At 39.8% G+C, this 27,570-nt stretch overlaps 1 protein-coding gene across 1 annotated transcript in view; it reads left to right on the forward strand.

The window, feature by feature from the left end:
- LOC134792886 (trithorax group protein osa) overlaps positions 1–27,570 on the forward strand; it is a 107,450-nt gene that overhangs the window by 35,814 nt on the left and 44,066 nt on the right. Inside the window, exon 4 of the mRNA XM_063764686.1 lies at positions 8,997–9,059. Coding sequence (XP_063620756.1) covers positions 8,997–9,059 — 63 coding nt within the window. The remainder of the gene's footprint in view (positions 1–8,996; positions 9,060–27,570) is intronic.

The following is a 27,570-nucleotide window of genomic DNA, read 5'->3' on the forward strand; positions in this document are numbered from 1 at the left end:
GTCATAGCAGGTGGCCGATCATTTTCTGTTAACGTCATTGTAGTTCAATAACTACCAAGCACAATTGCTTGTACAAAAATTATCTATGGGGGATGACAGCTATCACCGCTGTTTTAATTTTAAACGATCAGTTTGATGATTGTGCGTGGTTGCAAGTGGTGCAACCCACAAGTCGTGTTAAGCTTTCGAAGCCGTTGAGCAAATTCGCCACGAGCAAGCAACTGTCGGATTTTTGTACCCTCGACCCTCACACCGCAAAGCTTCGTTTCGTAATTTAGATGTGCATTGTTACTACATTAATGCAGGCATGTAGAGTAGAGACTGTGGAGTTATACTAAGGAAGCCTGCTCGTAAATATTTATCAAAATTAGAAGAACACATTTCAAGTTGGTCTGGTCTTAATGTATTAATATTAAGATCAAATACTAAGGTTCTTACTTGTACTTGCCCATTGTAGGTGCATATAAGGCTTGTTCGTAACTACTTGAAAGTAATATATCGTTTTATCATACGAATATCACTATGACTGTGTCTCAGTGATACAGTAACTTTAAGTATCTCGGTCCCTTTATCTTGATTCTGCAATTGTTATAAAATGCCCTCATATAACATACATCAATAATAACACGGGCATTTTTGTATGGGCATTATTTAAAATATGTGGGAATGGAAATCCATACCCAGAAAATTGCAATCAGTTGATTGCATAGCCTGCTGGATGACGCATGTATAAAAGTAGAACTGTGCAATTGATAACAAATCGCTGTTATCGATGTACCTACCTTTATCAATTATCATACACGGCCCGGCCAGTGTGTTGGACACGACGAAAAGGTTCCGCCGCTGATTACGGTTCGTACTAAAGGAAAGGAACGCATAACGATCACTTTGTTTTGAAAACTATCGTAACCGGTGTTTTGTCGGACCGTAATGTAAGCCACATGTGGCGATGAGCGAGCTGGTGGGCGGACGACGTATTAAGTGTTGTCAGCTTAGCAAATTAGGTGATTCATTCAGTATTTTTTAAGCAGTCGTACTTCCTAACTTTTACCCGTTTCTTAGTGCTGCTAAATCAGATTGACCAGTAGCTGCGGTTTCGCAGCGTTTATGGTTCTTAGGTAGGTTTTTTTAAAGTTTGGAATTGATAAAATACCATAACTTAAAATGCAATGTACGTCACTTTATCAGATGAAAGATACAATTACAGAGTTACAGATCGGCTAGTAATAATCAATTATGATGTGAAGCAATACATATAATAACAGATAAAAAGAAAGAACACTAACAAAACTATATGGATGGATGTTTTCAGTAGTTTAGTATTACACATTATGATTTGGCAGCTTTTTAAACTCGCGAGTTGGCAACACTGGTCATGTTTGCATTTCGTTTATCGCCCCGATATCGCGGCAAGGCGGCGTCGGCGTCGGCGGCGGAAATTTTCGATAATTTCGGCCGAGTCGACTGCTCCACTGAAATACGTTTGCGCGAGATAGCGAAGCGAACTGGCAAGATAAACGGCTTTTCTCCGATTCCGAATGCTCTGAAGTTGATTTCGTGGATGTTTATCTAGTTCCGGGCTTTACTAATACAGAGTCATTTGATGTTTACTTTGCGTCCTTTACATCTTCATCTTTCTGTGACACGTTTACGAGACAAACTGTACATCTTGATACCTTATTTATTAATCAGTAAGGCCCCGCAGAATCATCATATTCACCACTATCACGAAGGATCTCGTTTAGACATTCCCGAAAATGTAACAGTTCAATATTAAAATTATAACGTTTCGGTGCAAATTTCGTCTCGTCTACTAAAAAGACTTAGCGGAGTTTAATGAAAATTGTCTGCCAAGGTTGCCTTAGAGAAAATATTTCACTCACGAATTGAAATCTCCGAAGGAAAGCTTTATACCTACTTTAAAATTGGCGAGGTGAAACTCGGGTTATGAACCTAACTGTTATTGCATTGGACGCAACCCTCGGCCCGTGGTTTTGTTTATTTCAGCCGTGGGCATGGGCGGGGCGGTAATAAGTGGCCTTTGTCATAACTGTCTTATTTGTTTACTTTGTCCTAAATGAACTAACTTGCTGCTTTATGAAGCTCCAGTGGCGAGGCGTCCGTAAAACTCATTCCTGGTTGCATATTTTGATTCTGGAACGGAATGGAACACCTTGGCTATGAGTTAATTCAGAAAAATAGGGTCGTTGCTCAAATAGGGCTTGCCTTACGGTTATTTTGATGAATGATGAATTGATGACCATTGCAAGGGCGCATTATCTTTTAGGTAGATACATACTTTTGTATGTATTGCATGAATGGTTGTAAGCTTAATTAAAAATTCCAGTAATTTCCCCTTATTATAATAAACGTAGGCATGTCATACATGTCGTGCCGTGTCATATGTGTGCGTGACTCCATATCATCAGAGCTACCTACTGCAGCGATCGAATAATTCATTGTGAAACGTGAGCGAAGGGTTTTTGGCACGCTCGGTTCCTCGGAGATTTACATATCCCTACTATACTCCCGAGTTGTATGGACCGCACGTGGCCGGCGGCCTGCTGCCAACGATAAGACATGCTCCTTAACTACATCTTCCTACATATTAAACGTATTCCATAACCATGCTCTTGGCATCTACTTTAAATTTGAACTTTATGTACTAAGGTAGAAGGTTGCTTCCGATTTGTGTTTTCTAGAGTTGCCTGAATGATACGATATTAGCATGGTAATTAGTGCTTACTAACGTAGATACAACTATCAAAGTGACATTACTGTTTATGGAAATGAGCAGGTTAATTTAATTCTCATTATATCAATATAGCATTATAGCTGTTTGAAAATCTTTTATGCAAATATGTACCATGTAGCACTTTTTTGCTGGGTGTGAATAGAATATTTAAATGCACTTTTTGATACTCGAATAAATATTTGTAAGTCCTTGACAATTACAAAAGGAAAAAATTATCTTTCAAGTAATGTAAATAATGTAATGCAAATATATGGAACGATTTATTTCCCCCTTTTTATCGAAAATTTTCATTGAAACCTCGCAATTCATGCTTAAATGCTCGTCGATAATTCAGAGAGAAAATACTTTAACGTAGAAAAAATTAAACGTCAGTTAGCTATCACATGATAGACGGAGCAGAACAGCAACCCTCGGGAGCGGGCGTCTTCTGTCGATTTAACTTTACGCTTCTCTCTAAACACTCCGTTAGGGTTACGGGAACTTCGCCTCCAATTTATGCTAACGTAACCGGAGCCGAGAGCGCCGATACCCGTCTATTCAAATCTTTATTACACCTGCCAGACAGCCGGCAGTTACCCTTGTTGCCGACCGACGGCAAAATAAGATAAAGTTCTGCAAGAGTCATTAACAATGTACCTAATGATAATACTATAGTTAGCTAAGCAAACAGTGAAGTGTAATTTGCCTAATTCGCATATCGATGTAATAACGTCTAAAAAATAAATTGTTTCTCAGTAGGCTTCACAAAAGTCCCAGCGAGCGACGCGCGGCTAATACTCCACGATGTCAGTAGAGAATTTCGAGAGTCAAGGGCCATTCCAGCATCGTGATCGCTAGTGTCCTACGCTCGAAATGAAACGTCGTATCTTATTTTATGATTAGCGGCTCGAAAGCGCTCAGTAATTTTGTTAGTTCCGCCTTTCTGGTGCTGGGGGCGAGTACGGCGAGTGGAGATCGATGCGCGTGTTGCGTGCGAGAGCAACAGGGACAGAACCAACCGGCGCTAGCGCGGTCCCTATCGCGCGCACCGCCTACCAGGCAGCCATGTTTTGCTCGACCTGCGCTCGCCCGACCGCCATTGTAGCTAGTGATGTTCCCCGTAACTTCGACTCGATGTAACACGCTATTATACCAACTCTCGCCCAACTTACTCGGCCTGCACCAATAACTGCCGAATTGCTTTTCGCTCCTATAAATCTACGGAAGGGATCTAATAGAAATTGCTACAGTATTTTCTGTTTAAAATATGTATTTAATTCTCGGCATGTTTATAATGGTTCAAAAGATCAAAAATGTTTGTTTTGGGACTTTTGAGTTTGAAAAAATCGATGAAAATATACTCTTATATAATAGTTTTACTCTACCACTACCACTTAGGTAAATTAGATTAGATAAAATAAAGAAGACGCTGCGCCATTTTTATGAATGTTTATGCCAAATTGAATGTAAATTCATTCTGAATGCTCACAGCGACAGCAATCAACGGAGTTGTAAGTTCGGCGTCATGTAAATAGCTTGCTTTAACGTAACAATATAGAGAAGTTTGTGTGTCGATAAAATAATGTCGATATAAAAGGCTTGCGGTGCGGGTCCGGAATTAAAATGTCAGACGCGCGGCTCGGGCGAGCGAGGGGGCGAGTGGGGGCGCGGGGCGGGGCGGGCCGGCCGGCGTTATTAATAACCATAAGCCTGTAGACGCACGAACGTCCAGAGGGGCCAGCGCGGTAATGAGGAATCACTAATTATATTTTACTGGACTCAAGCATTAAACCAACGTTAATTACGATGCAATGCTGTGGTTTATACTTGTAGATTTGTTTTTTATATCCAATTGAAGCGTCATACCGCTATTATAACCCTTATAATGCTTCATATTGACTTTAGTTGCTAAAGCTTAGGTCTATAAAAATACAAAAGTGTCGTTTACTTAAGCCGCGCTATCTCCAAAGCTCGCAGAACACAACTGAGCCAGAATGACAAGTTATAATGGTCCGGCGGACCGCTTTAATATTCCCCCACAGTCGCTCGCGACAGCTCTGCGCGCTGCTAGCCCGCCAGTAAAAAACAGATAACACAGTATATTTTATTGTCAAGGAAATATATTGTCAAAGGCCGTGCGATTAATTGCTCGACTCTGAAGTTGGCTTTGGGGATTTTTGCCTTAAGGAATTTGACTGACATACTTATGCGATTTGGAGTTTCTTTAGATATTCAATGTTATGAAGTTATGATTACCTATTGATATTACCTAAATCGATTTATTGTTACTAAAAAAGTTGAATATTGGAATTTGGTTATGAAAAGATTGCTTTGTGAACGCTGACATACATTTTTGTACCATTGTATTTTTGGTAGGGCTTGCAATTCGAATATTCGAATATTCGAATATGTCGAATATTCGACCTGTTTTGATATTCGAATATTCGGCCGCTCAGGTTTCGAATATTCGAATATTTTTTATTACTAGGTAAAATCTATTTTCATCCGTTATAGTTACAGTTTCTGTGTATTTTGCCGGGTATTAACAGTGAATGAGGAACCGTAGGTACCCAAATGCGAAGGAAATAATGTTTTTACTGTATTCCTCTCAATAGGCTTCGTGAATACAGTTAAACCTAAGAACCTAACTCAATTTCAAAGGAAACGAAATCAAAAAGTATGTTTTATTACGGTGCGGCTAATGCTTTTTCTAGGTACAAGTAACTTTACGTAAGTTTTAAGATAAAGGGTAATTTTGTTTATTGAGTAAAAGCGTACCTTAAGCGAATATTCGAAGTCTAAACCTTGCCCTTTATCGCAATTCACAAATTTGATCATACCAAACCTACCGAACTAGTTCTAACCATGCACCTTTAGCTAACGAATGATCCACCCCGTAGTCAGCCAACTTTTTCCCTTAAATATTCCAATACCAATTATATAACTTATTATATAACAGCCGACCATTAGGAATCAAAACTAAACTTGCCAAGACTAATAAAGTCAATAAAGATTCAAAATACAATGGAATTAAAGGCCATTTTACAGGCTTCTTAACGACAAGAAGTTAATTTAAATCAGAAAATGATTAGTGATTACCTACTAAAATGTTTTCTCTCTTACATACGTGTTTGGATGGTTAAAGTTATATTAATTCACGAAACGACGCATTTATAATAAAAAGTTTTATCAAGAAATATTGAAAATGTCTAATTTTTGCGTTTTAGGTACTTACTTGCTTTTATAAACGTGGGTATTTCAGAGTAGGATGATAAAATCTAGTCAATAAGTGGATTTCTGCAAAATATCATTAATTTTAGCAATATGTGAAAAAAGCTTTTGAATAAAACGATAATAAACCGATTTTTCGTTCCTTTTCTTATTTTTTTTAAATATTCGAATAATTATTCGAATATTCGAATATCTCGTCAGAAAAAGTCGAATATTCGAATACCTGAAAGTTTCGAATATTTGCAAGCCCTAATTTTTGGTCGTATTATGTAGTTGTTGATAATTACTTAATTAGGTGTCGGTGATATTCCGATTAATAAGTTTTGATTTCAATTTAGTTTGAATTTCATTTGCCTCTAAATTATGATGTGAGCTAATGCGAAAACTCCATTCTAAAAGAACCAATTGTTTACTGTTCCGCTATGCAACAAGTTATATTCATATAATAGATGGCATCCGGGGAATTTAACCCTCATGAAACATATTTCAACTCAAAAACATGATACAAAATATGTAGTTCGTGTGCTTCAGCCCGCTCTCATAAACACACAGCAAAATGTTACAGATTCTGCGAACTTTAGTGTGGCATATCGCCCTCGCTAGCAGGAAGCCTTTAAAGCGCTGACTGCGGGGCATTCTCGGGCACGCCTGTCGCTCCCAACGCTTGCATACTCGTTTACTCAAACAAACCAGTGTACCACCACTCTCTGATCACACATCTTTGTTACGTATCCTGAGGTCAAGTTACACTTGGATCCCAACTCGCCTCACTCGCGCAATCAACGAGCATACCCGGCCAGGGTTGCCGAAATGCACACTAACAAATGGGGCCGAGCCACCCCTGCAGAATAATCATATTCTAGCCAAGTAAAAGGAAACTAAAATTAATACGTCGTGCTTTATCTCACTTAGCTCCTTAAAATGTGTTGTGATTACAGTTTAATGCAGGACATGCTCAAAGTTCTGCAAGGGCAGAGAGGGTTTGTTGATCGTGCCAGCATTTTATTTTTACTTTATTCGCTCTGTATTATAAAAAAAGAAAAATAGCTATCAAAGGAAGTGCGTCCTGACTAGAGTGCGCAAATGAAGTAAGAAAAATCAAAGGAAACATTCAATGTAGCCAACCCTATTTGAAGTGACTCTCGGAACGGACGTCAAAGGTCTAGCCTGACGACGGCACGATTTAGTGCGGGCGGTTGCAGACTGTGCTCTTGTTTCCTACCGAGCACAGGCGAGCTGAACACTCTGGCCAACCAGTGTAACGCGACCTCAAAATCCGTAACAGCTATGCATGAGGAGAGATCAATTAATACCAATTCGTTTTCTATTCTAATAACATCCCAGTGCGAAGGCGTACTGCAGCCGATCCGTGCCGGCTCTAACCGCAAACTCTCATTTACACTGCATCGGCCACATTCGAAGTACTCTTTCGGTTCACTACCGCCAGTTACTTCTATCCAAATCTAAATTCGGTATTCGAAGAGATACCGCAATCTCTGGACTGTTAGTCCTGGTACTTACTAAGCGCAGGCGAACTAGTATTTGTGTGACTTGAAAGCCGTAACAACTATTCATAATGGGAGATAACACTTATACTGGTTTGTCTGAGGTTAACGCTCGTTAAGCTCCGGGAACGAAGGGTCTGGGAGTCGTAGTAATTTTGGCCCCCCGGCTATTACACATGAGGAGCACGTTTGAAAGATTAGAACTTGTAACGCCGTCGATATCGTGCGACGCCGCTTCAAACGTCAGTTTCACGACAGACGCCCCAATATTAAAGCTATTCTGCGAAAACATGCTCAATTTCTTGCTAACATCGCTCGATTAATCCATTTCGGGCCTTGTAGGTTATGGCGGAATAGGGATTAAGATAAGCGCTTTAAAGAATATGAGCTATCAAAAGACAAGTGACCGCCTCGTTCAGCAAGTTTGATCACTTCAAACTTAATACTTCTGAAAAACGTATAGTTTTAAGCTTTTTAATAAGTTGCATTATTCTAACGCTTTAAGTAAAATTATGAAAACAAACTAATGCAATTCAAAAAAAACAAATTACAAGACAATAATAGGACATACATTTACTATGTCTATCGTTAGTTAATGTAGACACATTTAAAACATCCATTCATTAAGGCTAAAGGAAAAGCTATGATCAAGTTTGACTTGCCACACAGACGGGGATAATGAGGGTTGCCTGTGGACGACAAAGTAAATTGTCGACAAAATAACTACGTTTCGCTTTGGCGCATTCGAGACTCATTTCTTTCTTCCCTCCGATGTAAGCACGAACTTGTTTTTGTCATTCAATGTAACGGGAGAAATTGAGTTTCGACTTAGTTCGGCTGTCGTTTAAACGCTTAACATGAATCGAAACGATTGGACTCTTAAAACGTCGACAGTTTTACTTTTATGGCGAGACAGTTTTTGCGTTGGTTTTAAAACGGCCATTGCTAAATAACGGCGGTGTTATTTTACAAAAGGTTTATGTTCAATTCAATCGCAAACATCTTTTATCTTCCTGCAATGTAGCTCGAGAACGTAAAGTTATTCCTAGTGGCTTAGTATATCTCCTATAGTATTCTCCGCGTCCGTTCCAAGAATTCTCGGGTCGAGAAAGATTTTAAAATATCTCTCATGAAGGCAGATGGAAGTGGAAAGGAATAGTTTCGTAGAAGCCCGCCGCCGTTTTCAATTAGTCGCTTAACTGAGTTGCCGACTACAATCTCTTAGAGATTGTATGCCTGACACCGGTCTTACATTTATTTGACATGACATTTTGTAACTTTTAATATGTTTCACTGAGCATTCCAATATTTGGTGCCTAAGATATGACAAATTAAAAGGTAGTAACAAATTGGAATCCAATATCGGAAATCAGTTCCGGAATTGGAAACCATCCGATATTGCAAGCCCTAGTAACAAGTAATAATATGTTCTAAATGGTAAAAGATTGATTACTTATAAAGTATTGTTGTCTAAATAGAATGATTTTCGTTTGTTATGTTTATTATTTATGTTTTTACTTTCACAGGGTTACCCACCACCGCCGAGGCCACCTCAGCCGTCCACACCAAACGCACACGATCCTGATTCGGTAAGTCATTTTTTAATACTATTTTTACTTGTAGGAGCTTCATTAATAGCCTGTCAAGTCACCGAGAGTAATCTTTATATTACGGAGGTATTTTTAAAACCTGTTTCATGAGCAAAGTCAATGAAGTGAACAAACAGCAGACAAATCAATTACCTTCTAGCAAATTACTGCTAAGCTTTTTTTATTTTCATGTTCGTGTTGTTAAAAACCGTCTTCAGCCATCCGTTAGCGTTTGAATTTATCTGCACAGCGTTGTATAAGACTTCTCCGCAATCAATCAACGACGACATGCAGCCGATGAGTCACGGAACCGCTTATTAAAAAGCTATCAGGCGCGTGCTAATATCGAATAAAATGCCTTCTGTGTAAACACCAAGTCACTTGCAGAGATAGTGTAGGCTGTGTAAGTAGTCGAGAGTTTCTGCTTTGACTTTAACTGATTAAACATCTTTCCTATCCCATTGGAATGCAAATAACGAAGCAATTTTGTATTGAATTAGCAACGTTGGACAAGAGTGATGTACGCTAATGGCTGAGTAACGTACCGGGTAGAGTCACGTACGCAAACAATCAAGTAAAGCGCTATACTTAGTGCACTACGTACGTAGTTAATGCTGAAGTAGTCTTCTCGTGGCGTTTAGTGCCAGTAACATTCCGCTAAGAATGTTGCCGCTAAAAAGCACCTACATTAATAAGATGAATTTTCAGTGGAATATGATAAAGATGCCGCATTAACTGATTAATGAGATCATTACAAGCGCAATATTCGTAATTACCACCACCTCGCCGGCTCACACGTGCGGGAGCCGTACTCCAAACGGAACGGTTATGAATAAAAATAATCGTAAACGCCGCGTCTTCATTAGCGCACAGCACATGTGGGCCCTGTGAATATGAGCGGAGCCGGGCCGGGCTCTATTTGCGGACTGACACTCCATATTCCGAGTTAGCAAGCGGACTCACTTCACAATAAGCTTGTTTGCTAAATTGTGCCTCGCTACGCTCCGTTTAAAACGAAAACCTTGCGCCGTAAATAATATTATTTACATACGCCGCTATTGTTTTTATTCGCGAAATGAAAGCAATTTCCTTATTGTACCTGGAGGAAATCGAAGCACCTTTGCGCGTTGGTAACATGAATGAAAGTTAGATTAAGTTAGGAGGAGCGGAGCGGAGTGGTTTTGTTGATCGGGTGTCTATTTGTGCTGCAGCTATTCATTTGGCCATTTCATTTGGAGCGGATCAAAGTGATGGCTGTGTCGGACGGGTGATGGGAGAGTTCATTTAGCCGGCGGGCGCGCCCCTGGTGCCGTGCCGCTTGCGTGCGTTGCGTTGCGTTGCGACCTATGCGATAAAAGTATTGCCGGCGACAGTGACATATTCGTTAAGGGTTGTCACACGCCCTAATGGACAGCTAGTAATGTCAGGTCAGACATTATCAGAATGCATGGTCGGCATCACGGTTAATGCAAACTATGTATTTGCAACTAGGATTTTTAGTACCTATTTTACATTTGTTATTGACTGTTTTACTTTAAAAATCGAAAACAAAAGTATCGAAACGGCGTCGACATATCTAGAGTACCTAACACAACTTTCTAGTACTTAAATATTGCACCCGTTTCGAAAATCTTAGTACCTAATTATATAATGTCAACATTGTACGGTTGCCAAACAGATATAATCTTTTCAGCAACAGCTGACCTAATCTCCTTTTTCCTCTTTAGTCTTTTTGTCAGTATCTTTCAACCCTACAACCCGTGTGCTTGTACGCGAGCCTGTTTGATGTTGATTGATACCGTTAGGCGGGCGGCATTGTCTCGGGCCCGCGGCCGGGGGGCCCAAATGAGTGGAATTATTAAACCCGGCCCGTACGATGTTACGTTTTTGTAATGACTGTCCCGAGTCCCCTCGCTATCTATTGTAGCGCCCAACAACAGATCCTGTCCTGTCCGTATTTTTTATTTCGCTCTTTGATTATTTCAAGTGCGATTTTTAGATACGATATTAGAATTTTATGACCCCTATTTTGTATATGATTAGCTTCTTGTTTTGCTAAGGGGTGGGAAAAAACTCATTGTCATATTATCGAAGTATGTACATACTTATAAAATCATGTTTCTGCAGAATCTGCACAACGAAGTATACATATTTCTTAGAACATTATTTTAGAAATAAAGTATTATTCTTTTGACAAATTTGATATTTATTTTGCGCACAATTCATATATTCAACAAAAGCTAAGAAAATTATTCACCGCCTCTGCCGCTGCTCGCAAGCAACGCGAAGGGTTCTAATGCAAGTTATTTATTTATGCAACTCCAGGCTCTCTGAATGACGGGTCTAATGTGCCGGCTCAAGAGGAATAGGCGCCGAGGGGAGTGCTTTGTACAAATGTCCTTATACAATATCATTCATAATCGCGCGCATTACCGCGTCGCGCCCGAATGAGAAACAATATACTACGATTATACAATGCCTTAACGTTGGAGTTAACAATGCAGTTTGCGTTGGGATTACCGTATAACCAGTCATATGTTCAGGTAGAATGTGGCGTTGTGCTGCCAATGTATCTCATATTTGTTTCTCAGTTTTGAAATGAGGTTATTGAGTAAATGTTAACTGCTATTATTATACAGTAATGACAATATGCTATAAAATAACAAAATGGGAGCCGAGCCGGTAAGGCACAATTTTATTTACCGTTTAAATGCATAATACCCAAACTCCTAGCGTCTTGCGCGAGCATAATAATGCTCTGCTGGAAACGTTACTTATATAAGAACGTATAAAAGTAATGCGTAATATTCAAATGTAAAAAGCGAGAGGCAGGGCAGCCCGGTGCACGCTCATAACAAACGAGATTGAGTGGGGCGGGACGCAAATGAATGACGGCACCAGCGAACGTCATCAGAATCAGAAGTTGGTTGGTTGGTGGTGGTTGGTTGGTTGGTTGTAATCAGAGGGCCTACCGCGAACCATGTTCGACGTGTTGCCTCTCTGGTGCACTTGTGTAATTTCGTACGTAAGTGTGACAGGGAGGCAACACGTCGAACGTGGTTCGCGGTAGGCCCTCAGGCGACGGTGTGATCCGGCGAGCGTGGCTCCACGGCCGACATTTCCAACAAAATAACACCCATTGACATGAAAAATAAAAAAATAAACCACTCGTGATCCCTCCTCGTGATTTTTGTATAGCCCTTAACCTCCGAAATGCGGCATCGACAATTTGCGCCGCAAACAAAATATCTTTATCGAGTGAGCCATCGCAGCCGGCTGGCGGGTCCTCGAGCCGCCCAACTTTCTGATGGAGACCTCCATCCCTGTCTGCTAAATTGCTAAGGGTTGACACGAGACACGTCCTTATCTCTGGATTGTTGTTACGTAAAAATATTACTACAAAATCTTATTTAAATACGTACATAAACGTAGTGTCTTGAGAATGTTTTACAGTTATCAAATAGTTCATCCATACTTCAATCAAACAAGAGCCACGTGTTTTATCATCAATCATATTTTTGTAGGAAAATGTTAAGTAAGCTTTTTGAATCCTTGAATCGAATTCTTGAATCCTTAGAATCTTACCCCTACGTTATTTACTGTTTGTTTTATACCTTTAATTTAAAACTAGCAGCCAAAACTGATGCTACCGATAAAAAGCGATGGCGCTTCGCGAATTTTCGCGAGCCTTCCTCCGTTCACGACCGCCCCAAACACAAATTTCATTTGGGGAACATGAGCTCTTCCTCCAAAATTGCGAATAGTCAAGCGCGCGAGTTCCGTTTTTAATTGAATAAGCTGGGGGTGCTATATAAACCGGCCCGGGCGCGCCCCGGGCCAAAGTCGCGTAAGCAGCCTACGCAGCCTGTTTGTTTTTGATCTGAAATTTGTGCCTGTTTTGTACGCTGGCGGTGTTATCATTGCTAGTTATACCTTTTGACGTTTTTCATTTATTTGTAAAGGGCCCTGGCCCTTTCGACTTAATGAAAGGGAAAAAACTGAAAGTTGAGTTCTTTGTTTTTTGCCAGTCCACTCATGTCTATGTATGTACAATTGGATAAGGACATATTGTATGGAAAATTAATCTTTTGTTATATTTAAACCGAATTTATAACTTATTTCAACCGAAATTAGTTTCGGTAATGAAACAAATTTAATACCTCATTTATTTGTTAAACAAAACATGCGGATTATTCGTTCCTATTCAATTTTCAAAATGTTTGGTGTTCAATTAGTGTTTTGTAATCACGCAGCGAATAGGTACATATTTATTTATTCATAATTGAGATGGAACTGAACGTTGTAAATAACATTAAAAATCCAATACCTATCTGACTCGATCAACATGAACTATTAATTAAACATGTTCAGAGCCACATTATTATGTATCGGTCGGGTCGGCAAAATGTCCACTTTTATATTGATGCAGTATTGCAGTTGGTCCAGATGGACGGAGTGGCCGCGTTTGGTCGAATGTAATTATTGCGGTGAGATTTCGATAATGCGCCGCGAGCCGGCGCTCGGACAGAATGCGCTCGAAAACGTGCTGCGTTTTAATAATTTATGCGGTTCACAAAACAGATAAAGCATTTTCATGTTTTTCATTTATTGTAATGTAACATCAGCGTAGTATTGATTCAATTACATGCTGTCGTTTTTAATCAGCCCTTTAACAATATCAAAAATACAAATACCTACATATATGAAATGGTTTTATCCCGGTGCACTCATCGACTCTAACTCTCACCTAAGTTTTGTATCGTAAATAACTATTTTACGTACGCTATTCAGGTATGCGCATACGGCTTTCCTATGCAAAGAGGCAACGGTCCGTTTGGCAGTAGGGTACACAATAAAAAGATTTACCCCAATTACTGCGCCGTAGCTGTGCCGGCGCCGGGCACTTTAATCGCGCCGTAAAAACGATACAGCCGGTAACGAGGCCGTAAACCGGACCGTACGATACGGCTCTGATACGCAACCGAACCTTCTCAACTTCTGCGAGGCTATATTTCTTCTCGGATTGTATGTCATAAGACTCACAAGTTACGACCAGAGTTTGGAATTAATGCTTCTGTAGAGCAAAAATTCGTGCGCGCTATTTTTATGAAAAATAAGTAGGTACATATATTATAATATTCTGTGGATAATAAAGCTTTTTGCAGTTTTTTCTGGTGTAGGTATGTCCTGCAAGATTGTAATTGTATGATTAATTCAAACATCATCCTTGTTCCTTACGGACTGGATGTCTTTTAAATGTTAGTAGTCACTTATAGAATTTTGTCTACTTTTTATACACGTTGAATACTCGCTGAATGAATACGCTTGATCAGATTGTTGTCTGTCTGTATAGCTATATAGGTACAGGTGCATGGGTATATGGGTATGCACAAACGTTATCATATTCAAAATAACAAATCCATTAACAACAACTGATCTTGCATAAAATCCTAGCCTATTTAAAAAATCCAAATCGCAAAAAAATAGAGAAAGCAAAATAGACGGTTGCAAAATGTTTCGCATTCGGGTAGTTAGTTAGTTAGTCTGTTTCTCCTCCGTGAGCCCCGCGTGCCGGCCGCTGCATTTACTTTTAACTGCATCAGACATCGCTGTAATTTCCACCCAACGATATTAACATACTTCTCATTGCAACCACTATAAATTTAAGCCCAATTGTGACTTTTACTACCGCCCTAATTAATTCTTTTTAGGGTTTTTATTTTCATTTCACATTAAGCGAAATCCGGGCGTGCTATAAATACTTCACGGCAGTCTTAAAATTCTCGATCAGGCCACGATGTGTCAGATATAAAGTTACGACTATATATGACCAGATAAGGAAAACTTCCAATTAAATGTCAGCTGATAAAATTTACCGCTTTCCATTTGGTTAGTTTACTTAACCTTTTAAATAATGTAGGGCTATTGGTTAATCGCCGTGTTCTTTTTATGGGATAGTAGAGTTTATTTGCAGTAAAGTTGTCCTTTTCGAACTTCGAAAGTCCATTTGATATATTTTTAAATTGTGTGTGTTCATGTAATCTAGTTAAATAATAATAAACTGTTATGTATTCTGTTCACTTTGGCACTTTGGTGTACAGACCACAAATATTGGATTATTGACTCAATAGAAAATATTACCTACTTGAAATCTGCTCCACATGGCGGCGCGCCGCTGTGGGACTATCGATTTTAATTTTAATACAGTTCGATAAAAAAAAAGTAAACTACCACTTCGACTATCGTCTTATCGCAGCAAAAATTTGTCTGCCATCCTTTCTAAATTCGTCAATAGGAAGTGCCCAAACAAACTTTATTGAGAAAGAGTGGGTCGTTATTATTTCAGCCGAGTACGGATGTCGAGTCGTCGTAAAACGGCCGTGTCGTTTACGGCAGCGGCCCTACGGGGTCGCAAGCCCACCGTTCCGGGCGGTCGTAACGTAACCCAGGACCACCCCACCTTGTTTATCAATTTTCATAAACTGTAAACAGTTGTTACCGTAATACTGACTTACTAAAGTAACCTACAAAGATACGAGTACGATAATACCTATTAGGTGTAAGTCGTCTGCTGGTAGGCAGAGCGGCAGCAGCGGTGAAATTTGGTAAATTTGAAGCATAAGCAATAAGATGTATTAACAATATATTAAGTTAACAATGAATTAGGCAATTAGCTAAGTCTACCCATCTATGTTTTTAAGGGAGTTCCCTCTGCCAACAAACTGCCCTGCAGTTTGGCAGAAGAAAAAAATCTGTATAATAGGGTTTATTTCATTTGAATACATGTTTTTTTTTTTTTGGTATTGTTTACAAATTAAACTTCATACGTCACCGTAATTAAGATTAAGACCGTAGCTAATACCACTACTTAATCTGTATGTAGCATTTTGTTACTCGTGGTAAAATCACCTGAGCTAGTAGCCTAGTACTGATGTTGAAATCTAGGGAGTTTGTTAACACAGTCACATGATGTGACACCCGTGTAGGCTACAATAACCGCTTTCCATGTGCCGCGTGGGGGCTCGTCTGGCTGTTGGAAAGGTTACTTGTATAATTCAACCGGCGCCCGCCGAGCTACTCAAATTTATGACGTACGAAGGTCAACATAAAGATCGGCCTAAAGGACTAGTTATAGGTAATCGCTCATGACGGCATTGACCCCGCGACCCCAAGTGGCGTGACGCAACGATGTCGCGACCATCAATCACCGGCTCGTTGGTGACGTTTCGCGACCCGGCGCACCGACTGTTACCTAATCCCATTGTTCCTCTGCTTCCAATACTATGTTCCTGCGACGAAACATACGGCATTCAACTTTTTGTGGTATGTTTGTTGTCGTGGCATCGTCTCCGGATACTCATTTTTACAAGCTTTTATTTCACTTTCCATCTTTCATGTAGGGTGTGGTGTACAACAAGTCATATCGAGCATTTTATTCAAGAAAAGAAAAATGTGTAAGTTCTCTACATTGGTATTTGACGTTTTTGCTCGATACCAAATCGAACAAGTTTGTAATTGTTCCTCGTCAATCCTGTTACACAACCAGTGATCGATGCTTTGGTAATTAGCTAGAATGTAGACGTTTTTGTACGATGTGCTCGTAGTAATTTTTGTACTCGAAACAGTAAAACTATTTCTTACACAAATCTCTCTATTTTTATATAACTTTCAAAGAACACTGCAATATTCCAGTTGAATGATGTCATGTATGGCCGGCACGGAGTCGCCTGGTCTTACGACCGCTCCGTGACCAAGACTGCAAACGACTCATGCATACCTAGTGGCAGACCATGCCGAACACCGCGTTCTGCGAAGCATCAAAACGAGCCGTTTTTGTACCGAGGCGCGGGTGACTGCGCGCGACGGCACAAACGGACTCGTAAACAATTGCTTTCCCATGCCGTACTGATACGTATCTAATGCAAACTACGCTTTAAAGTTTAAGTAATGGGAGGATATAAATGACTATTTTTTGTCATATTTCCACGCTTAACCCTTTACTGCATGTCACATTTGTTTTGAATGTGTATTTGTCGCAGTCAAAAGTGTGAACTGGTCAAAAGAACTTTTAACCGACAAAAACAGGCAAAACTGCTTTTGACTGAGCATGTTGGTCAAAAGTAGTTTTACCTGAAAATCATTGGTTAATAGTAATTGTGACTGTTACTATCAGTCAAAAGTACCCGCAGAGATAGGTAGGTTAGGGTTATTTTTGCCTGTTTTTGTCGGTTAAAAGTTGTTTTGACCAGTTCACACTTTTGACTGCAACATATTCACTATGTTTGGGATACACTGTTTCTGAAACACCTAGCGTAGACGGTCTGAGATACAATGAACTTGGGGATAAACAATAGTGTTTACCGCAACTGTTTCTGTCTTTCAGAAAGACGAGGATTTAATTATGTTTCTGAAACAGTGTCTCTAAACAAAATGTTTATAGTTACGCACCTTAATACGTATCAATAGAGTTGAATATTATAACTACCATATACGGCTTCGTATACACCAAGGTGAGTAAAGGGTGAATGAATTAATTATTGTAGATGCGGGGTAACCTCAAACTTTTTATTAGTTATTATTCTTATGACTACAGAAGTTACAGCACTAAGGTATGTTTTTGTTTACATAACATTTTATAGAAATAGATAAAAAAGAAATATCTCAAAAACGGTCTATCTAATTTCCACACGGCTTTGTACGCATTATTATTCGGAATATATTTACAGATGGCCCCTTCCGGTTGGCGGTGATCCAACGGGGAAACCCCTACGTATACCAGACGATTTGATAATTACCGCGTGGTGTGTTGTAATGTGTACGATGTTAATATGTATTAGACGGATAGATATTCTTCCATTCAACACATTCCGATTTCATAGCCGCGTTTGGGTCAATGTCACGTCACCCGGCATCTATCTTTGTTTTGTGTAGTTGTTGTGTATTTATATTGACGTTGTAAGCACGTGCCTGTTAGCAAGCATCCAAGCGTTTCTTGCTCGAAAGTGAGAGTTCCAAGTTTCTCGAGATTGCGCTCTGCGTCTCGCATCGACCGATCCTCGCGGATTTATGTAGCCCGTGTAATTTGCATAAGTATGTATTACCCTACTAAAGCGTCACAACAAATTCGTCTCGCAGTCGTCTGCTCTGTTTAGATCATCAATAAAAATATACATTTCTTTGAATGCGTCAGTATTATTCACGAACATTGTAGCATTTGTAGCAGGAATAAAGGTTTCAACGATGCTACGCAACGCATAAGACTGGGCAAATCCTATCAAAGTAGAGCTATGAATAGACGTCGTGTCAGCTGTTCATCGGATCGCTCAGACGGTTGTTACGGCCGGGTCGTCCCGATAGCGGCTCTTACTTTGTTGTTCTGTACCTATATATATTGTATAAGTAAGTACCGAGGGCCGGAGGCGTTCGTGAGTGGGGGATGCCGCCAGATAATAAATAAAGAGTGCAACGATTGCGGCCGCCGGGACAGGGGGGCCGGGAGGAGGCCGACCATTTTAATGTTCCGACGCCAGACTTTATATTAAACATTCGACCTTGGCAGTGGCCTACATCGACACTGGGACACGCACTCCCACTCCCACTCTAATGTCACGAATGCCTCATTTAACTTTTCGATGCTATAAATAATTATCTGTCATTAACAGGGAACTGACTAGCGCACGACATTGAATTAAATACCTTATCTAAGTTACAGTTGTTGACACCGGCCAAGGTCTATGTCAGCGGTGTTTTTGTCCTGTCTCATTTGTGTTTATTTTATCCTTATCTATCTAACAAATTGTTACAACGATATGATATCAACTATTTAATATAATAACCTAATAAGTATACAATTTAAATTTAAACTTCAAAAGAGTAATGAATACAAGTTATTTTTATATGTAAATTGCACACACTTGTTTTGTAGTGTGTTAGTGAGTAAGGGGAGAAAAAACAACACAATACCTACTCAAAAGCTTACGCGAGAGTAATTAAGTTTTGATATTATGTGAAAAAATGTAAATTTAAACTTTAGTTATAAATTATGATTATATATATATATATATAGTTATAGTTATGAATTATGATAAATTATCCAGCGGATATAATCATGCCAATCTTTGCAGGAAAAAGTGGATTGCTTGAGATCAATTTGGCCGTGGTTATTCGGCCTCACTTGCGCATGTATGTAGATCACCCACTCAAGAAGCATGCGTCTAAAGTGAGTCTGCACTGCCTAATACGTCCGCGTATTGTAATCGTATAATGGTCGAGTGATGTGGGTCAGTGACGAGAGCGAGATGCCATTGAACAGTGACGTTCAGTATCGTTACTTAACTTACGTAATGACCGTGCATTGTTTTGCATGTGAGCCGCCCTACAAGTGCATAATGTGTGATGTCATGTAACATGTAAGGGAAATGGTAATGCGGCAGTAGTGATTGTGTACCGGAAGTTGACCCTACACATGTTGCTAGTAAACAGTAGTGACCAAACAATTATACATGTACTTCTCCCCGTGACTCCGTCTGCGTGGAATGATGATAATGATATTAATGATAATATTTATGATTGATAAAAAATATCCTATATCCTTCCTCACACCTCAAACCACATATCTCCATACCAAATGTCATCTTAATCGGTTCAGCGGTTTAAGCGTGAAGAGGTAACCGTCAGATTGTTACTTTCGCCCTTATAATATTAGTAGGGGTAATGATAAAGACCTTTGTATGTCCACGTCTTTCAAACTCAGTGATTTTGACGTAAGGTTTAGTTTTATCTGGCCTGTGGGAAAGGTTTTTTCACAAGACACAATAAATTTTCTACACTTTTAGTAAACTCGAGCGCCGAGAGTTAAGTTTTAATCACGTTATTAAACGAAGTAGAATTTCTCGTTTAATTTAACATAGTGTTCAGCGCGAAACGTGTGGAGATTGCCATTGTGGCCGACGTTTCCGGGCCGGACACGCAGACCATTTCCTTCGACCAATTTAATGAGATTTTTAATGAAACAGCCGATTGGACTCGACGTTTCTCATACTATAGCTGAGATGTAGATAAAACAAGTTATCTTAAAGGAGTTAAAGGAATTAAACAACAAGTATTTGACGGTAATAAGTCATTAAATATAAATGAAAATAGATTAATGTACAGTCAGATGCAGAGAAAAGGTACCACCCCTGCATACAAACTTCTATGTAGCGGTGGTACCTTTTCTCTGCAGCTGACTGTACCTACAAAAGAATTTAGGCAGACTAGGAATTGTAGTTTATGCACTGCAAAATTTCCAAGAAGATGCACAGTATACGTTTCATCAAAACAAACGCGCTGGTGTGGTGGCGGTTATGCTGCAGGTGTTCGGTGTCTCCAAACTGGTCGGGTATCCGGTCCGCGCCGCGCCGCGCCGGCCGTCCGACAGATGGCGCTGCCTTGCGCGGCGCCCCTCGTTCCCATACGAATTAAGAGCCAACGGGAGTGGTCATTTCTCCATACAAACGTACTCCTCGTTTTCCTCCGTGGTTTTTGAAGCTAGAGCAATGATTTTTAGGGTTCCGTACCCAAAGGGTAAAACGGGACCCTATTACTAAGACTTCGCTGTCCGTCCGTCCGTCCGTCCGTCCGTCCGTCTGTCACCAGGCTGTATCTCACGAACCGTGATAGCTAGACAGTTGAAATTTTCACAGATGATGTATTTCTGTTGCCGCTATAACAACAAATACTAAAAACAGAATAAAATACAGATTTAAATGGGGCTCCCATACAACAAACGTGATTTTTGACCAAAGTTAAGCAACGTCGGGAGTGGTCAGTATTTGGATGGGTGACCGTTTTTTTTTTTGCTTTTTTTTTGTTTTTTTTTTTGCATTATGGTACGGAACCCTTCGTGCGCGAGTCCGACTCGCACTTGCCCGGTTTTTTCAACACAGATTAATATTGTCAATATCTGTGTCGGACCGTTTTGCTTTTTTTGATATTTTTGTTTTTTAAGGCGCTAGAGCCCTTCAAAAATGGCCAAAATGGCCTAATTGACTATGCCGCAATGAGAGGCGTGGCATTCAAAACTGATATCAATTAGCCGAAAAAGCAAAACGGTCCGACACAGATAATTTCATAATCATTTAGATTTCCAAATTTGGTTACGATTGGTTAAGTTTTGGAGGAGGAAACAGAGGAGTACGAAACCTCGATTTTTGAGATTTTTACGCAGGATTTTTCGCCTTGTCCTTATCGCACTACTTTTAGGTGCCGCTTCCGTTAGCGAGACGGGTATATTTACCTAAAATATTTAAAACTCAGCTCCTGTTTCGTCTTAACGTTCCTTGTGAATGCCGCGCAAGTAAACAAATTCCGACTTAACAATTGCGCAGGACTTGTACTTCTTACAGGGGACCGTTGGAAAGCGGTAGTCACTAAGTCACTGTCAGCCGGATTACAATAGCACCATAAAGATCCAGAGTTCCACATGATAAGGTTAATACTGAAAAAGCAAACGACATTTTCAACTAAGTAAACCTAATCTTCTTGTAGATATAATGATATTTTTATCTGATGATGAATGATATGAAATGCATCTATCCTGTTATTGATATGTTCTAATTCAAATAAAATAAACTTATATCCCGTAAGTTACCGGATTTATTGAAAGAAGTTCCACATTCAACTTGCTTACAGAAAGTTCAGCACAGATCTCATCGAGTGGCTATTACGGTATAAGTTGCTATCTCGGAAAATAATTTTATGGCAATATCGATAATAAGACAAATGGTTTAATTACGGCGAGGCCCGGCCGCTTATGTAACTAATGGCGGCATAATCGCTCCAGAGGAATCCGATCGTAAACAGGCTCGCTAACCCACTAAAACATATTTCTTTTATTTTGCGGTGGCCTCCAGGGCCCGTATTCCTATCGCTGACAGAACAGGCGAGTCTTTCCCTCAGGCTATCTGACTTAAATTCTACCTCAAGGCATAATAATAATAACGATGCGTATCCTTTATAATTCCTAGATTATCATGAAATTACAATATTGAATTAGTAATATAAATTAATTACACTTGTAGCAATACTAATTTAGTAGTGTAATTAATTTATGGATTTCTTAAAAAGTGCATTAACCTTGGCCTCAACAAGTAGCTGTGGATTACAATTGTGACCAAGCCATTTGATCTGAGCGAAACCATCAACAGTTAGTTTTATTAGTGTAGATAGAGTTTTTTCTTTATGAAACCGTGTATGTATTGGAGATGGATCACCACATGGTATACCTACTGGTTTCCCGGAGACGAGTGCTCCGGCGATGCGTTGAGAATACCCGGCCTGGCATCAGCCGCCTCGAACAGGTTTCTATATAAATTTACGATAAAAGCCTGCGAGTTGCCGCCACAGCCTCACCCTTTCTGCATATTTTCCTAATTCCGTCTTGAATTTGAGCGCCGCATTTATGTAACGCTCCGAAAACACTGTGTTGGTTTTTCTTGTAAAATACCGTCATGACTTCGTGCCGAATGGGTGTCATTCTGAATCCCTAACAACGTTTGTCCTAAAGTCACTTGCCCTAACTGGTTTGTCCTAATGGGCACACGCTCTAACGATCAATTGTCATAACGATTATTTTCCATAATGTAATGGTTAACCTAAGACTCATTTGTCCTAAGCATTTGTACCATAACTATCAAGATCCCTAATGTTTTTTACCATATTTTTCGAAATCCCTAACAATGTTTGGCATAAAATAACATGCTCTAACTGTTTTGACCTAATGGCTATTGCCCTAATGATCAATTGACATAACAGTTACTTTTCCTATTGATCAATTATCATAAAAATTACTTTCCATAATGAATGGTAACGAACTGTTGCCACAAAAATGGGTTAGATTAGGTTAGAACTGTGACCCTCGCAAAAACGAACTGCTGCCACAAAAGTGGGTTAGGTTAGGTTAGAACTGCGATCCTTGCAAAAACGAACTGTTGCCACAAAAGTGGGTTAGGTTAGGTTAGAACTGTGATCCTCGTAAAAACGAACTGCTGCCACAAAAGTGGGTTAGGTTAGGTTAGAACTGCGATCCTTGCAAAAACAAACTGTTGCCACAAAAGTGGGTTAGGTTAGGTTAGAACTGTGATCCTCGCAAAAACGAACTGCTGCCACAAAAGTGGGTTAGGTTAGGTTAGAACTGCGACCATTGTAAAAACGAAACGAATTAGGGAAATCAAAATTAGGGCATACGAGTGTTAGGTCAAGCAACGATAGGCTAAGTAAAATTAGGTAACATGATGGTTAGGATATATAATTTTTAGGCCTAACAATAATTAGGCAAAAAAAGAATTATGCTACATAACATTAGGATAAATACTCAATATGGAAAGTGCCATTAGGGAAAAACATATTAGGACAAAAAAAAATCGGCCATTCGATAATAGGGAAACCAAAATTAGAGTATACGAGTGTTAGGACAACTGATCATTATGAGAAACAATATTAGGGAATGCAAAGATAGGAGAAAAGACTTTAGGGATTCAGATATAGATCCGTGCCGAATAATATTTATAGCTTTCATAACAAGTTTGATGATTATCCCTCACTTTGGGCATTTTAAACGTTTGTCCAATGTTTTAATTATGAAAATAAAATTGTCTAATGTGTATGTGATTTCATCTAATTTTTTAAATTTGTGAGCCTTTACTACAAAATTACAAATAAAATTTGATAATAGTATTTTTCCAAATCAGAGCTTTTTAGGGTTCCGTACCCAAAGGGTAAAACGGGACCCTATTACTAAGACTTCGCTGTCCGTCCGTCCGTCCGTCCGTCCGTCCGTCCGTCCGTCCGTCCGTCCGTCTGTCACCAGGCTGTATCTCACAAACCGTGATAGCTAGACAGTTGAAATTTTCACAGATGATGTATTTCTGTTGCCGCTATAACAACAAATACTAAAAACAGAATAAAATAAAGATTTAAATGGGGCTCCCATACAACAAACGTGATTTTTGACCAAAGTTAAGCAACGTCGGAAGTGGTCAGTATTTGGATGGGTGACCGTTTTTTTTTTTGCTTTTTTTTGTTTTTTTTTTTGCATCATGGTACGGAACCCTTCGTGCGCGAGTCCGACTCGCACTTGCCCGGTTTTTTTAGTTTCTTGCATTTCTAATAGCAATACTTTTAACTGACCATCGGTAACCCTTTTTCTTATTGACGTTTCTTATGGCTTCGGTCTTCGGTACCTGCATAGATAATTCGATATGCCTAATTTGTGCTAAGTTGCGATTTTATAACCAACTCAACTTTGCATTGCATTGTTTTTTGTAAATCAAAATTTAATATTAGGTTGTTCAAAATATAATGAATATAAGAATAATGCCCCTGCGCAGACCGTTGGGCGTCTATTGTCCGTAGGCCGCAGGCGCCGCTGTGGCGCCGCGCTTCATCTAAACTTATTGGACGGTCTTTTCTTTATTGACCACAGACCTTATTTTTAAGGTAGGCATCTTCTATTATTCCACGTAACCAACAGGGATATCTCAACGAATAAGTTGAACATTTTTGTCTTTCTTGGCACATTTGATAAATTAATGTAAGCTATTTATAGGACAATATTCGATCCAGCAAGGAAATGATCTTTGATAAAGATAAAGATAAAAGATTTTTATTCGTGACGATCACAAAACATGTACGAACATGTACAGACAACAACAGCAAGAACAGAAGAGAACAATAAGTGTGCATCACGAAATGGACCCAACTCAGCATAATGTTAGCTATAAAGCCAGCGCTGGTCTTCCGTAGGGCCCATTCGGTAGGGTTTTGCTATTATAAATAGAAGTATGTGACACTGTGATAATAACAGGGTATCTGCTGGTCTCTTTCACGTACGCTGTGTTAAAGTAAAATGTGACATTCGACATACCTGTCCTCTATCACTATCACGCGTGTTAAAAGCGGTGTCAACGGAGTTAGAAAAGGTACTAAATTTTACATACTTTGACATTGAAAATTATCATAACAAACAATATATGTCTCATAAACCATTTCACTTCTATTTGGAGGTGGCATTTTGCTGTATCGTAGATATGTGATGCACATACATCAACATACATTTGGCCCGCATCCCTAATAGGTAATATAGGAATATTGTTTGCAGTACGGGCGCGCTGATGTTCGATACACGTCGGTCGCATGCAGATCAATATTGCCTAATTACGCTCTCTCTACACAATACACAGTTACACATCCATCTATGTATATCTCATTGCTTTTTAAATTAGTGTTTCAATTTAAAATCACTGAACCGGATCAAATGTTTGTAGATTTGTTGGCTGATGCTAAACTTTATGTTTAATTCGATAGATCAATCTCTACTCTCTACAGATTATTGTATAAGTTTCTGTCACACATTTCATTTTAAAACCCACTTAATTTCTACTGATTGTATTAGGTACCAGATTATTGTATGAAATACACATTTGAATCCGGTGGTAAAAAAAGAACTGAACTTGCAAAGACGAAAGCGAAAGATTTGTAAAGCGATTAAATCATATTAAACGCTTTGATTTGATCACGCTAGTTGAATACTAATTGCAGAAAAATATACTGCAATATTAAGCTTAATTCATTTTGTATCAAGCAGAGACGTCCGCGAACGGCGTTATTAAGCATATAAATAAATTAAAAGTGGAAAAATTCACTGTCTTGGGTGGGACTTGAACCCACGACCACTGGATCACTACTCGTAGTACAGTGCTCTGCCATCTGAGCTACCAAATCCGAACCCAATACAGCGAATATTTCCCCCATATATGAGCCTGCCGTAAGATACTTACACCTCTTAAACCCACCTCACCTCACCTTTTAAGAGGTGTAAGTCTCTTACGGTTTTCTAATATTATGCTTTACAAGTTTTCCTATTGTTCGGTGGTAAACTAGAAAACTCCGAAATAGGACGTCTCCTACGTTTTTGCTTTCAAGGCACCATATCTGTAAATTGAAGACTGAGAGCATTGTCTGTAATGTCTGTTTTGGCCTATCCATGTCATTGATATTAACGACGCTGTTATCACACGTGTATGTGAACGATTTCATGTTTATTGTGTATACGTTACCTCGGCATTATTCGCATCAGAGAGCCGGCTTTTATTATTCAAATATAATGCTCTTGACTGAGCACACGTTCGTAACCTTTCATAATAAAATGAAGCTCCGACCGCTTGTTCACATACTTTTTGCTTGAACCATTCTGTTTATATTTACCATTAACGATACAATCGCTTTTATCGTTTCTAATAACCACCTAGTGTCTATGTGAGCTCAGAATACAAACACAGCACGGCCCGAAGCCATTATTTCTGTGCAGCTATTTCTTCTGAGTCATGATCTACCTTCGTAATACGAAATATGGTTCGAGCAAACAAACAACTGGTCGAGTTGGAGACTTGGTCGGGTGCGTGCAGGCAATTGTGTGTTCTGTAGCGACCCCCCGCTCTAGGTTGGTGGTTCGGTTTGCCCTCGCTCGCTCGGAGCTATACATACGTACATATGGGTCGCGGCGGCGGCGCGCGGCGTGCCGTCGCAATATCAGCCCGGTGAAATCGCTCGCCCGCCCGCTTCGCCGCACCGCATGCCTCGCCTGCGCCAGTCGCCGTGCGCCAACTGAAACGCGCGCACCGCTAGCGCAATCGAACGTTCAACAGACCCTCGCTCTCTCGTCGTCCACCTCCACCCACCCTGCCCTGCACCCTGTACCCGCCGATATCGCCACGATTACAAACGAGACGCTTTAAGGGAACGTTTTTGCCGTCACTGTAGCGCCCTTAAATCGTGTACTGTGTTCTTGTGTGAGTGCATGTGCACGTCGAGTATCTGGTGATCTGGAGCTGCACAGTTAAAGGTTTCGAGACGGCCCTCATCATAAGGCTGCCTGCAAACACAGTGAGTATTGCCGCTCTACGTCCACATGACTGTAAAATGGGACGATTCTTATCTACTGCCGATATATCGCTGTACATGTGTGTGTGCGTGAGTGTGCTACATCGAATGCGCCCGCTTGTGTTACATACCGCCGCCTTCGTGTGCGTTGGCTCAATACTCAGTTCTATTTTGTAGCCGCTAAATGTTTGTTTTTATTATCATATGACCGGCGACTGCTCCAAGTTCATTTAGAACTATTGTCAACTTTATGAAATTGTGATAGAGCTTTAACATATCATTTCTACTTCTATCGCTATATGCAACTACCAACATTCAATCGGTATCAGTGGTTGATGCAATAACGTCAATTTTTATTTATTTCATCCAACATTTACTTTGACACCCCTACTTCATATTGTTTAGATCCATATGCCAGGAACGTCCGATGAAACAGGCTCTCCAAATGGTCGGATGAACGTTGCCGTCGGCACTTTCAGCCTCGTTCAGCGTTTATTTTACTGCCATTGCTTAAGTTAGTATTTTATTAAAACTCTACCACCTCTACTTAACTGTCAAGCGTTTTAAATCAACTTAACGTTTGAATTTCTCA

The sequence above is a fragment of the Cydia splendana genome, chromosome 1 (assembly GCF_910591565.1).
Source record: "Cydia splendana chromosome 1, ilCydSple1.2, whole genome shotgun sequence".
Classification (NCBI taxonomy): domain Eukaryota; kingdom Metazoa; phylum Arthropoda; class Insecta; order Lepidoptera; family Tortricidae; genus Cydia; species Cydia splendana.